This window comes from Arvicola amphibius, chromosome 15, assembly GCF_903992535.2.
Source record: "Arvicola amphibius chromosome 15, mArvAmp1.2, whole genome shotgun sequence".
Taxonomy (NCBI): Eukaryota; Metazoa; Chordata; class Mammalia; order Rodentia; family Cricetidae; genus Arvicola; species Arvicola amphibius.
Window position 1 is genome coordinate 27,118,763 of NC_052061.1, and position 14,541 is coordinate 27,133,303.

At 39.4% G+C, this 14,541-nt stretch overlaps 1 protein-coding gene across 5 annotated transcripts in view; it reads left to right on the forward strand.

The window, feature by feature from the left end:
• Large1 (LARGE xylosyl- and glucuronyltransferase 1) overlaps positions 1 to 14,541 on the forward strand; it is a 533,170-nt gene that overhangs the window by 303,216 nt on the left and 215,413 nt on the right. For all 5 annotated transcript variants that reach the window (XM_038312791.2, XM_038312792.2, XM_038312793.2 and 2 more), the window contains one exon: positions 7,023 to 7,194. In XM_038312791.2, the coding sequence (XP_038168719.1) occupies positions 7,023 to 7,194 (172 nt within the window). The remainder of the gene's footprint in view (positions 1 to 7,022; positions 7,195 to 14,541) is intronic.

Below are 14,541 nucleotides of genomic sequence, written 5' to 3' on the forward strand. Positions count from 1 at the left end.
AGCCGCTCTGGTGGTGATTCAGCTAGGCACTGATCTATGAGTATAACAGAATATCGTTAGGAATAATTTCATTGACATTTTCCTTTTTCTTTTCTTTCTCTTTTTTCTTTTTCTTTTTTTTTTTTTTTTGTCAGTTATGTTTGGTACTACCCTAGGCCTCTCAGCCATCTATATTTTTGATCTGTCCATCCAGGCAGTGTAGAGCATCAGTTCTGTGTAGTGGCCTAGGCTTCAATTTAGGTCCGTCATTGATTAGCCACTCCCACAAGCTCCAAACCACCCATTGTCTCAATGCATCCTGCAGGCAGGACAGGTTATGGGTGTAAGTTTCTTTTTTGGTCAGGTTGGTGTCCCAGTCCCACTACTGGGGACATAGCCTGGCTACAGAAGATGGCCAGTACCAGGAGTCTACACTAGGTTCACTTTCATAGGTCAGAAAGTTTCTGCTACACTGGGTTTTCACATTCTTTTTGAAATATCCACCTATTCCAATGTCTCTCCTTGTACTGTTTTCCTCCTGTTCCCATCCTCATCACTCTCAAACCATCTACAAAAACCTATATTTCTCCTTCCTAGAGATATCCATGTGCCCACCCCACATACCCCTCCTTTTCATCTAACTTCTCTGGGTCTGTGGATTGTATCATGGTTATGGTTATCTGTATTCAACAGTGAATATTCAGTTATATGTGAGTACATATCATCTTTGTCTCTGGAACTGGGCTGCCATGCTTGGGATTTTTTGTTTGTTTGTTTGTTTTTTTCTAGTTTCATCTACTTGCCTGAACATTTCATGATGTCATTTTTTCCCTAATAAGGGAGTAATACTGCATTGTGTAAATTTACCACATTTTTTAATTTATTCTTTTTTTGGAGGTCAGTGTGATTTTTTTTACAGAAAAAAATATTCATATGGAACCTACTTTTTAGAAGTAAATATTTCCATAGTGATGAGCGCAAAGCTTACAGACTATAAATAAATAGTTATTCCCTATAAGGGAGTAATTTTATTTTATAGATGAGAAAATTAAGAAGAAGGGAGATTTAAAAACCAACAATGACTAACTTTACAGGCTTGGCACCTAATTGCCCTAAAAAAAATAAAGAAAGAATAAAGAGGAAAATGGAGAGGTTTCCTGAGCCAGCTAAAGTCGCAGCAGGTTAAAGCATTTGCCACATAATCCTGATGGCTCTAGTTTGATCCCAGAGATCCACATTGTAGAATGAGAGAAGAGATTCCCTCCCACAAGTTATCCTCTCATTTCCACATGTATACTATGGTATAGATACGTATATATACACACTAAATAAATTAATGTAATTGTAAAAATGAATGTCTTCCTGGCTCCGTAGAATGGTTCTGTGTATGAAGTACTTGGCTTTTAAGCAGGAGGATCTAAATTGATCTTCACAACTATTATAGAAACACCGGGCATGGTGGTATATTGGAAAGAGGATTCTAGTCTGACCTTATAGGAACCCAGAAATGTAGGAGGACTGCAGAGAGAAAGAATAAGAATGATCTTAACTCCGGCTTTGTGTATTGTGGTTAATTCTAACCAGATGAAAGGCTTCTAGGAGGGGTTTAATAAATTAGCAAGCTCTCCTCTAATGCCTGACACTCAGTGAATGATAATACATTTTTTTTCCGGTTGTCATTACTGCAGTATTGTATGGACTACTGAGACTCATCATTTCCAGATGAGAAGTGGGCACCCTTTCCTGACCAAACCATCCTCCTCAACTGCCTCTTTCAAAGTTCAGAACCTTGGCATCATGTCTCGCACACCACTGCCATACATTTCTTAGGTTGGAATTAGTCTCTTTTGGAGATCAGTCAGCTGTGTCCCCATGCTCACATCATTGAACTGGTCAAATTTTCTAGGTAGCTTTAACAGGGTTACTGAATGTTCAATATTCTCAAGAGTCACCTACAGAGCTTTGTGAAAACTCCCATTTAATTCCCAATGAATAACATAATGTCAGAGCTTTAGCAAGTTGAGTTTTAAACTGCCAGTATCCTCCATCCCCCACTTGAGAAGGAACTTGTAAACTTTGGTCATTTCTCTCCCTTATGCATGTGCAGCATATTGTAATCTTGGATGCAGTTGCATTATTGCTAATTTAAGCCTCAGCCATGCTGCTTAGAATTATTAACAGTCACCACAGGACTACTATCCTGTTCTTTACAATGAGGCTAATTTCATCTTTACTCTATTTGTAATTATGTGGACACTTTGGCATATGAGCTGCTGTGGGGATGACTCCAACAGGTGTTCTGATTCTGTTGGATGTTTTGGGACGAGTGGTTTGCATAGGCTCCACTTTCTTCCTTTATCCAGGATGCTCTTTTTGCCATGGACTCCATGACTTAATATCCTTTGTTATATTGGAGCTTGTTCCTGGGTAGGAGGAAAATCAACCTTTGGGAATGTCCTAAGACACTGCCCATAAAAGTCATATGGGTGACTCTTACACGTAATCTCCTCCACCTAGTAGTGCCATTGTATTTGGCACTCTACCCTAGAGGACTTGTATTTTCCAGTTATTGACATCTCTGCTTGAAGTGAAGCGGGGTATTGAAGATAGGGTTCAATCCCAGACACCAGCAAAGCTAAGGTCTTGTGCATTCATCAAGTTTATCTTGAGCATTGACAATGTGGATTCCTACGTTTCCCCAGCCTCAAGGAGTTTCAGTCAAATGCAAGAGACAGGTATGGAAAATTAAAAGTAGTGCGTTACTGTGTTCTGCATGAGTGAATGAGATAGCTCACTTCAGGAGTTCCAGTCCAGCCTGAGGCAGAGAGGAGGTGCCTCCTTATGTGACAGTGGCTTTCAAGGAAGGAAAAGTACAAAGAAAGGGAAGATGAGGTGAGCAGTAGGAGTCATGCAGATCCTGGGATGAGCTGATGATAATACATGTATTTCCTTCCCATTCTTTACATTCTTTACCCCAAATTTCCTTCATTTTCTATCCTTTTTGTAAATTCAAATTCATTCACATGCCTTTTTTTGTTTTGTTTTGTTTTTTGAAACAGGGTTTCTCTGTAGCTTTGGAGCCTGTCCTGGAACTAGCTCTTGTAGACCAGGCTGGCCTCGAATTCACAATGATCCACCTGCCTCCTCTGCCTCCCGAGTGCTGGGATTACAGGTATGCACCACCATCGCCTGGCTTTAGTCACATGCCTTTTTTACAATTAATTGAAGATTTGAACTTAATTGATTATGAATTAAGTTGGGGACTTGAGCTCCTGTGGAGATTAATTTATTCCTGTAGTTTCATAGTTTTGCAGTGCATTCAAGTGTCTCACATCTGTGTTAAAAATAAAACTCAGAGTCAGGGCAATCTAATTAGATGGCTTAACCCTACACTGTGGCTCTCAGTCTTCACCAAGCTCTGCTGCTTTGATGGTTACCAAAATAGATGGATAAGTTAATCAAAGGTCTGATTAAATAGCACAGTTATGCGGCATGAAGTTGTGATTTCCAGGCTTCAGTCCAGGCAGAATCTCTAGGGAAGAAAGAAATGGAGCTGAGTTCCAAAGGCCAGGGCTTCTGTGTGGAAGAGTTTTATAAAGCACTTTGGAGGGGATTGCTTGCTGAGGTCTTAAATCTTAAGGTGATGGCTACCTGGGAAGCTAACTCGCAGAGAAAGGTGGGGTAGGTTATGATGACCCAGACTCAAATCCAAACTCAGAAAAAGAACTAGAACCTTTCTCTGGCAGATTCCCGGTTTGGCTGTGTGGTGGTGTGCATGTTTGCGCATGCATTTGGAAGCCAGAAGTTGATGTGAGGTGTCTTCCTCATTTGTTCTCATTTGAAGAATGCTCTATCTGAACTGGGAACTCACCAATTCAATTAGACTGGCTGATCAGTGAGGTCTAACGATCCATTTATATCTGTGCTTCCTTCTTTTCAGCACTGGAAATACAAAAGTATGCCTTCTCTGTGGGTTATTAGGATCCAAATTCAGGTCCTCCTGACTGCCCAGCAAGTACTTCACTCAGTGAGCTATCTTCCCAGCCCCTCCTTCAGAAGGTTCTAACTATAGGTTTACATCATGCCTTCTATAGAGTGGGTTGGGGTTGGATGGCTACTCTTCTTTATTGCCCTCCATTCATCTAACCTAACTTTGCATTTTGCCCTTATGATCTTTAAGTTATTATGTTTTTTACTCTGACCAGGTTTCAATTTCTTTTCCTGCTCAACACTATGGCTATGCCTTGGTACTCCCCTCTCTTGCTTTCCACACACTTGGCCCTTTTTACTTATCTGGTTTCTGTAATTGCTCCAGGTTATATAAGACCTCTGAAGTCTTGCAACTTGAAACCTCAGATATCAAAAACCTTGCGATATTTGTTTTTTTTAATTTTTTTTTTTTAATTAGGGTTTCTTGCTTACTGTATATTTTCCTAGTTCCATACATTTTTCCTTTACATTTTGTAATTTTATTTTCCTTATTTGTACCACCACATTTTCATTAACCATTTGTCAGCTGAAGGGCATTTAGGTTGTTTCAGTTCCTCAGCTATTGTGAATAGAGCAGCAGTAAGATTGGCTCTCACTTTGTTGCTCAGACTAGCCTTGATCTGTCACCAATCCTCAGGCCTTTGCCTCCTAGGTTCTATGATTATAGGTGAGAGTCACCCACACCCAACTCCTACTTACTTCCTTAAAGGCCAGTGTCTTGTAAATGCAGTTACTAGGATTAAAGAGGTGAGTGTTGTTTGGAATTCTGAGGTGGATCATTAGAAGGTGTATGTTAATCTGTTAAATTAAAATGTGGACCTTGAGTTCCATGGAATTCCACCACATACATGCCTAATGCCATTCTTCCCACAATGGTCTTCACATAGATAAGGATTTTTTCCTCCACTGAATGGACCTCAGCCTTTTGATAGCAAGTATTATGAAAGTGTGTGCATATAGCTAACACCACTTACTTTGGGGACAGTGGTTTTTCCTGTCATGTGAGCCTTGCATTCTTGAGATTTTTTCATCTAACTCTACCCTCCCTTACTATCAGATGACCAGCATTATGCAGATTGACTGGGTCCTTATTTCTATGAGGATGAAGAGGAGGCCCAGGTACCAACTAAACCCATTATAACTTTAAAGTAGACATAAATATAGGCATTAAAAATGCCACAAGGTATAGTGATCTTTAATGGCACATAAGTTTAATGAATTAAGGAGATAATTCTACCTATGAACAATGAGGTGCTAGTTTTTTGGGGTGTTAGTTTTCTGTTGTCGTTTTGTTTCTGAATATTTATTTTCTTCAATGGACCCATGTAATTTCTCTAATAATCAAAAAGTCTATTTTCAAAATATCAGCATAGAATTTTGATATAGATATGAATAATTTGCATTGGTGTGGATTTTAAGGTCAATTTTGTTATATGTATATGTATTTTTGATACTGATTAAGGTATTGTGATTGTGTAGTTCATTTTGAAAATGTAATGTATAATTAAGAAATATAGGTTGTTAATGGATAATCATCGATAATAGTAAAGCCTATAGTCATGTTAGTTAGATTTTCTAGATATATAGAGATATATTTCAGTTAGATAGGCATTCCTAATATCTTTCAAAGACTACAGAATATTCCACTTAAATGTTTTAATAACTTAAGGCTTTCCATGACAATGAGTCACGTCAGCTCCTGGCAGCACCAATCTACTTCAAGAGGAAGATGGGCATTGAAGAGTCTCCTTATGGAGTTTGATAACCATTTGGGCAAGAAACTGCTCTTGCCTGGACTGTTGCATAAACTGAATACAGAGAACCAGCAGAGAGAGGACTGCTGAACTTAGCTAAAGGTGAGATGATTCTTTGGGATTCCTGATTCATGAAAGAGTCTGTGAGACATTCTGCAGGACACAGCAGATAGTGACTGAACTGCCTTTGAAATCTCCTGCTTCATGGAAAAGTCTGCTGGATACTATGGGCCTGTAGGCCGAAGATGGATGCCCCAACAGTACAAAAGAACTTTGTGTGACTGTCCAGGCAGCGAGATGTCTCTGTCATTTCTAGAGTTTTGGAAGTAGCTTACTTCTTGTTCACCTAGGTAATATTGTGTCCTTCTGGAGTCTTTGATGGAGTTGAAGGATAGATAGATAGTCATAGTTGTTTTCCTTTGTTATGATAAAAGATTATATATATATATATATATATAAATGTAACTAATTCTTACTTGATAACTGTTTTGTTATATGTAATTGTGCTGTTAAAGTTAAAACCTTCTTTTTTGTTTAAACAGAAAGGAAATGATGTGGGAGGGTCTTCTGTTTTAATAAAGAAACTGCCTTGGCCAGCCCTTAGGTGGGTGGAGTAGACAGAACAGGAAGAAGGAAGTGAGGTAGATGGCTCAGTCAAATTGCCCCGCCTCTCCTCTCTGGGACAGACTGCCATGCCTCTCCTCAGGGAGAGAGATGCCATGAAGCCAGCCACCAGGTCAGACGTGCTGAATCTTTCCCGGTAAGACACCATTCGTGGTGTTACACAGATTATTAGTTATGGGCTAGTCAAGATGTGAGTAAGAGGCTGAAACTAAGGGCCAGGCAGTATTTAATTAGTTATGAGTTAGTCAAGATGTGAGTAAGAGGCTGAAACTAAGGGCCAGGCAGTGTTTAAAAGAATATAGTTTCCTTGTAATTATTTCGGATGTAAAGCTAGCCCGGTGGTGGAACGCAGCCCCGCCAATCTCACTACAGAATTTATATTTAAAAATTACTTTACAACTATTATTTTATCTCTGTCTTAAGTCAAATGCATTACCAGATAAACAATGTGGCAAAATGAAATAGACAAATCTTTAAAGAAAATTCATTTATTTATTTAAAAAGTTTGTAAATTTGGATTTTATTTCTGTCTCTGCATGGTTTATAATGTTTTAACAAAGAATCCACGTGGTGATTTTTTTCCTTTTTCTTATTTTACCAATTCTTTCTCTCCCTCTCTTTTCCTCTCTCTCTCCCCCTCCCTCTCTCTCTTCCCCTCTATTCTGGCCTGTCCAGTCTGAAGTGTCCTGGATTCCCAACAAACATTACTCTGGGATTTATGGCCTGATGAAGCTGGTTCTGACCAAGACTCTGCCTGCCAACCTGGAGAGAGTCATTGTCCTAGACACTGACATTACCTTTGCAACTGACATTGCAGAGCTATGGGCCGTGTTCCATAAGTTCAAAGGTAGGAGTTAAACAAGACAACCATGCTGATGTTTTTAAAGGTATTATTTATTATCTTGTGTGTGTGTGTGTGTGTGTGTGTGTGTGTGTGTGTGTGTGTGCGCGCGCGTGTGTGTGTGTACACGTCCACAGTTGCACATGCTATAGAGGTCATTTGAAGGTCAGTACAAATTTTGAGAGTCAGTTCTCTCCTTCCTCTTTTAATGGCAGGGTTTGAATTCAGGTGGCCAGACTTGCAAGTCTAGCAGTTTAACTCAGGGAGCCATCTTCTGAGGCAGTGTTTGTTTGTTTGTTTGTTTGTTTGTTTGTTTTTAATGTGGTCCTGGGGATTGAATTTAGGGCCTTTTATATACCAGGCAAGCATTCTACCACTGAGCCATAGCCTGGATATGCGCTTAATGATAGCATCAATAAGAAATCACACACATAAAAGTCAACTCTACTCTAATTTAAAACTAGTTAAAGTAAAACTGAATTTTACATTTATTCAGTGATTGAAGAGACTGGATGCATTTTCATTGAAAATCCCAGTTTAGGATATTTTGCAATTAGCTATGTATATTTTTATGTATGTGTTCAAATGCTGATATACCTTTTTGTATGTGTGTTTTTAATTTTTTTCCTTTTATTGAAAAAATATTGCTTTTTTATTTTTTCTCATATAATACATTCAGATTACACTTTCCCCTCTGTCTATGTCTACTCCTACCAGTTCCTTCCTGTGTTTCATTTAGATTCACCCCCTTTTCCATCTCTATTAGAAAGCAAATAAGCATCAAAGGGATAACAATATAATAAAATATAATACAGTAAGATCAAACAAAAACTAACACATTTGAGTAGGACAATACAAACATACAGAAGGAAAAGGCTCAAGAAACAGAGATACAGAGACCCAATTGTTTATACACTCAGGAATGCCATAAAAACAAAAAGCTAAAAGTCATGATAAATAAAAATAAAAATAAAAAATATAAAAACAAGCAAAAAATAACAGTTTGATACAGCATTATAAGAAAAGAAACATCCTTTGAGTTTGTTTTCTGTTGGCCATCTAGTACTTGGCCTGTGGCCTGTCTTTAAATGTAGTTTGCTTCCCCAGTGAGACTCCTTTAGATAAAACAAAATTTACATTTGCAAGTGGTTATCAGCTGGGAATAGAGACTGGGTTAGGCCTGGGATGAGGTAGGTGTCCACTTCACCTTTCAGCTTGAAGACTCCATTGCAGACACTGTGGTCTGTGTGCACACTGCTTCAGTCTCTGAGTTCATATGCGAGTTCATCCAGTTGATTTAGAGAACCTCTTTTTTCCTTGCTGTCCTCTTTCCCTCCTCTTTGGCTCTTACATTCTTTCCCCTACCTCTTTCACAGGATTTTCTGGGCCCTGAGGGGATGGATTTGATAGTGATATTCCATTTAGGGCTGAGTGTTCCAGGGTCTCTATTTTTTCCCCTCATCTGCTGCAGGTTTATTTGATAATAGCTGATCTGTGAGTATAGCAAAATGTCATCAGGACTCATTTTGTTATTTTGTTCTTTTAGTATAACAGTAATATTTGATTTTACCCTCAGTCGCTGTGCTTATCTAATGTTAGGTTCTTGGTCACCAAAACAGCATCAGATATGGAATCCATCTAATGGAGTGAAACCAAGTCAAATAAGATACAGATTAGATTTATTCCCACAATATTTGTTCTTTCAAGTCACTAATATTTGAAGGCAGAACACTAGGATCAAAGGGTGTAGCGGCAGTCGGAGGAGTTTGGAAATAACCAAAAATAGTCCTTTTAGAATAAATCAGTTTTAATAAAAGGAGAATAAGGGAACTTACAGAGCCAAGGGTCCAGCGAAGCAGAGTGTAACGCGGGGGGGGGGGGGGGAACAGGGCCGTCCCTCCAGGACCCGGTCCTTTTTAAAGGTACCTTTCTCCCCTGGGGCAGCCACGCCCCTGAACGCAGGGATTGGGCCAGCTGCCCCAACATCTCCCCCTTTTGTCTAAATAAGGCAGATTCAGAAACCAAATACAACTATATACAATGGGAATAGATCATATAAAATTACAAGAAGTAAACAATATTAGGCGAGGAACATATAACAAAAATTTTACTAATCATTCTACTTTGGGAAGTCTAAATAATGTAGAAGGTAGCTACAATTATCTAATCTTTAATCCCATCAAAGATCTGAGAAGGGAAGTAATATTACTAAAGCAACCAGGAAGCACAAACGAGAAACTTCCAAAATGTGCAACAGAAGACAGAGACAATTGACTACCTGGGCAACCACACGAAATCTTGATAGCAATGTTGAGGCAACCAACTTTGGCTGAGGCCTGATAAAACCTGACATACCATTGTACAACGGCAAGGAACCTTTAGTAGAACTATCTTTATCCTGTCTTTGCAAGATAAGACAATTTTGTTTTATCCACTTATAGATATTTCGTAGCTTAGTCAGTAATGGAGGTATGGGCTTTTCTTTGCCCCAAGGCCAGTTCTGCCAAGAAGAAGACAAACTCCCAGTGGAGTGTCTTTGGTGCTCAACGTTCTCTCGGGAGTAGAGCATTGTTGCCAGGAGTGATTGTGTCTCATAATTACAAAACTCTAGGTTAGATTAAAGGCCATGTTCTACAGCTCTTCAAAGAGGTCGAAGATTATGCTATCTATACTAAATACAACCTCTATGTGTCTAAAAAACCTGATTATCCTAAATATAAATATGACAAACATATAATTCTCAACACTTATCTAACTGTATGACTAATAGAATAGACAACTGTGCAATAAATGAAGACAATGATTTCCAAATGTAAACAGGGTCATTACATAAATAATATCTGAGGTAGAAATGTACATCGCAATATAGTAAACAATGTCATTACATAAATAATATCAGAGGTAGAGATGTACATTGCAATATGGTATACAATGTCAATATAACAATTGTTTCAAACGGAGGTAGTATCATACTCTCTTACAATTTTAATATATCAATATTTAAGAATCAACATTCATATAGTTTTCAAAAAAACAATAACTTACAAAAATCAATTATTCATTTTGACTACCAGTTAATCCCTCCCCCCCCCCTTTTTGGAAATAAATATATACATATACATAGTTTATACCCCTGAGTCCATATAAAGCCTTCCTCAACCCCACAACCCTATACCAGCCACCAATTAGTGTCCCTAAACCTGAGGGTAAACTTTGTTGGGAGGGGGGGTGTCGTCATCTAAGATTGCTTCCAGCTGACATAGGGGCGACTTTTCTTCTCAGGGGGTCCTGTGAAAGCAAATGATGGTAAAATACCCAGGGTAACATTTCATCTAGGAAAAATGTGTCTAGCCTCTGAATATTTTGAGGAAATCCGGCCAGAATGTTGTCAAAAATGTGTACTATTCAAAAGTGTTCTGTGCAATTGGTACCAAAAAACAGGCCAAATATTAGTGCTACAAAAACATGACGTCATAATATCCAGTTGGAGTTGATGTTGAGGGGCCCCATCTTCATCCTGGAAACTGCAAAGATTACTGAAGAAAAAATTTGTCGTTTGTTGCAAGAAAGATAAGCATTAACTACAAAGACACATAGAGACATATACGTGCATATCTTTAATGAAAGGTGCATTAAAGACAAACATAGATATGAGGGAAGGCAAAGAAGGCAAATATATTGGTACCATTATCAACAATATTGTTATTATTATTCTGTCTCATAACATGACTCCTAACCTGAGACAGAAACTCTGAGAAATCTTTTATAAACAAGCTTGGAATTGGAGAGGGACTGGGCCAGAGTCCAACTCCAAGAAACCAGGTCTAAATATCTATAAAGAAATGCATATTGACACACATTCAAAAAATTGTTTTTTATACTCATGGAGCTTACCCAGTGTTAATGTTGATCCTTGATGGGTTGTAACTGGTTTTTATCCATCAGTATTTAAGATATCCAGGGTCCCTCAGATCCTTTGAAGGTGAGCGTCTTCCTGTGGAGATAAGAAAAGAAGCCTGCCCCCGAACTATAGGTCTCTTACCATCAGTATGTTCACCAAGGCATGTTCTCCATTGTAACGGGAAATGACTGGACCACATTTGCCATGGGGGCCTGCGAGAGGCCCCCCATGGCATTTTCTGCTTGCAGCGGATTTCCTTGCCTATCTCTTGACGATCTGCATTTACTGTCCCAGTGTCTACCTTTACCACATCTCCTACATAAACCTGAAGGCTGAGGCCTCCTATTCCTGTTATTTCTGGAAGAGGCATTATTATTATTATTTTTGTAAATCCTTTGTCCGTAATTCCGTTTTATATGTCTCATTTTGCCATGATTAAAACATTTGGTATTTTGATGTCTCCTTTTACCGTTGGCAATGGCTTCTTCTACCTTGGTCTCCGTGTGAAACTCAGCCGATTTAATATTCATTGTATGTAAGACCCATTCCTCCAGAGGTGCTGATTTGATCTTTAGAGGCGTCAAAATCCTTTTGCACTCTACATTGGCATTCTCATAAGCCAAGGACTCAATTATTACTTGCCTTGCTTTTGGGTCAGATATCCCTATTTGTACAGCTTTAGTTAGTCTATGTAAAAAGTCAACAAATGTTTCTCTCGGACCCTGTTTAACTCTGATATATGATTCCGTTTTCTGTCTTGGGTCTTGAACCCTGTCTCAAGCCTTCAAGGCTATGGTAGTACATATGGATAAAGTGTGTTTATCATAATTAGCTTGTTCTAGAGGATCAGAATAAAGTCCTTTATCCATAATTTGATCTAGGGTGATGTCAACTCCCTTTGATCTTTCCTGCTGTTTTAAAAGCCTAGCCTCTTGTCTGAACATACACTTCCAGCTCAATTGAGATCTGCTCTCTAGAACCGCCGAGACTAGTCCCTTGGTGTTGGGTTCATGGTTATGGACCAAGATTTCAGCATCTCCTTAACAAAGGAGCTATGTATCCCAAAATTTATAACAGCTTGTTTAATTTCTTTTAGATCATTCATACGGATGGGTTCCCATGTATATTTTTTGGTGACCTTAGGGTTTTTAGAACCAGTCACCTTTTCTGTGGTTATCACTGGGAAAATAGGTCGAGTTCTGTTAAAGCTATCCCGGAGAGTTTTATTTATCGATGGGGTTGGGACTTTTTTTTTGTACTATTTGCTCCTGTTCATGAGAGTCCATAATTTCCTCGATCTTTTAAAATCTATTTATCATTGCCTTCTGCAATGCCTCAATCTCTTGCCCAGTTTGGCCGCGGGCGGTCTCCATATGGAGACGTGGAAATAAAAAAAAGTGCGTGCCCCGGCTCAATCCGCTGAATTAGAATTGAGCCGGTTCAGCCCGCCTGCGAATTGTGAGTAGAAATCTGCCGACCGCAGCAGACTGTGGGGTAAGAGTGGTCCCCGGCGGCTACTGCCCCCGGGGGTTCTGCCCCACGTTGGGCGCCAAGTGTAGCGGCGGTCAGAGGAGTTTGGAAATAACCAAAAATAGTCCTTTTAGAATAAATCAGTTTTAATAAAAGGAGAATAAGGGAACTTACAGAGCCAAGGGTCCAGCGAAGCAGAGTGTAACGCGGGGGGAAAAAACAGGGCCGTCCCTCTGGGACCCGGTTCTTTTTAAAGGTACCTTTCTCCCCTGGGGCAGCCACGCCCCTGAATGCAGGGATTGGGCCAGCTGCCCCAACAAAAGGGTTTAAAAGTGGATAGGTATTTACATTTCTCATTGGGTTGTGTGCCTTCCTGCACCAAAGACACTAACCCATTGGGGTGAAGGTTCTGTGTGGCACTTGCTCTGCTTCTCCATGTCCATGTTCAGTGAGTGCAGTAGGTTCTAGCCGTCAGTTTGAGAATACCTATAGTCTTGACCATAATCTGGGTTGTCTGGGGTTTCCCATGGGGCCCCTTTTGCCAACAGCACAGTTAGATTTAACCCATTTCTGGTGCTGGATGCTTCATTTGGTGAGAAAATATGGCCAGTTGTAACTCTATCTTCCCCATTCTTTGGCTTCAGGTAACTTGGAAAGCTTCTTTTGTTTTGGATTTCCATTCTAACCTTGAAATGACCTTTGACTTTTTTAACTGTCTTTTATATTCTCTCCCTCATCCCCTTTTCCCTTCCCACTTGATCCTCCCATTCTGATTCTGAAGTGCTAATATATATGTATGTAGAAATGGACATTTAATATTCTTCTTCCTCTTTGTTTATTTCCTTTCTTCCTTCTTCCTTCTTCCTTATCCTCATTTCTCTCTCTCTCTCTCTCTCTCTCTCTCTCTCTCTCTCTCTCTCTCTCTCTCTCTCTCTCTCTCTCTCAATGATGCCTTTTTGTTGAGAAATCCTGGGAGGCCATAGTAAAGGCTATTAATTTTGTGGTGTTTGAAATATTCTACGGCTTTTGCTGTCTCTAGTACTGTGGACTGTTATTTTAAGAGTGTATGTAAGGCTGAATTTGTAGCATTGCTCTTCTGGCCTGGTTATTTTCTTATTGCTTTCATAAATGTGTGAGGTACATATACATGAGTGTTCAAATAGACACACCCGTACTTGCACATGTGGAGTTCACAGCAGGACACCAGGTGTTTTCTATCATTTTCCACTTTATTACCATGAGGAAGGGTCCTTTTTGAATATGAAGCGTGCTTTTCTGTTAGGATATCTGACCAGTGAGTTCTCAGCATCTGTCTCTACCCCTGAATATCGTAGTTGCAGGTATATGCATTTATGCCTAGTTTTTAAGTGGACACTGAGCATTCAAACTTAAGTTCTCTTCTTTAGAGAACAGGTGCTCATACCCAATTTACCATTTCCCCAGACCCTCCTCTTAAATGTTTGAACTGTCATCATTACTTCAGAGAATATCAGATGGTCTAAAGTCGAGTCATGAGCCTGATATGTGTATCTGAGTTTGCATACATTTGAGAAATACCACATTAGTACAGATGTTGGACTATTCTAATATTCTAATCTATCCAAGGGTCTTCCTTACTATTACCAAGGTTTTAATGTTCTTCTACACAATGGCCAAATTCAGTGGGAGAGAAGTTTGGTAGTGAGGCTGATATACTTTACTTCTTTGTTTGTTCTATATCTTTTTTGAGTTACACTTTGTTTAAAATCTCTCTGCCTCCTCTCTTGTCTGTTTGGAGTGTGAAATAACTTTCAGTCACAGTATTCTCATTAATTATGGGGGTATTCCTACTGGTTTCTCTTTCCTCTCAGGACAGAGAGTAAATTCCTTCTCTACTCTGTTTATTGCCTACTCCTTCTGGGGGCTTCATAGTTCTCTGTTATGTGAACTAAGTACTTGGCAAAGCATACAGATGACATAGTGACCCCTGGGATTCTCCAAGA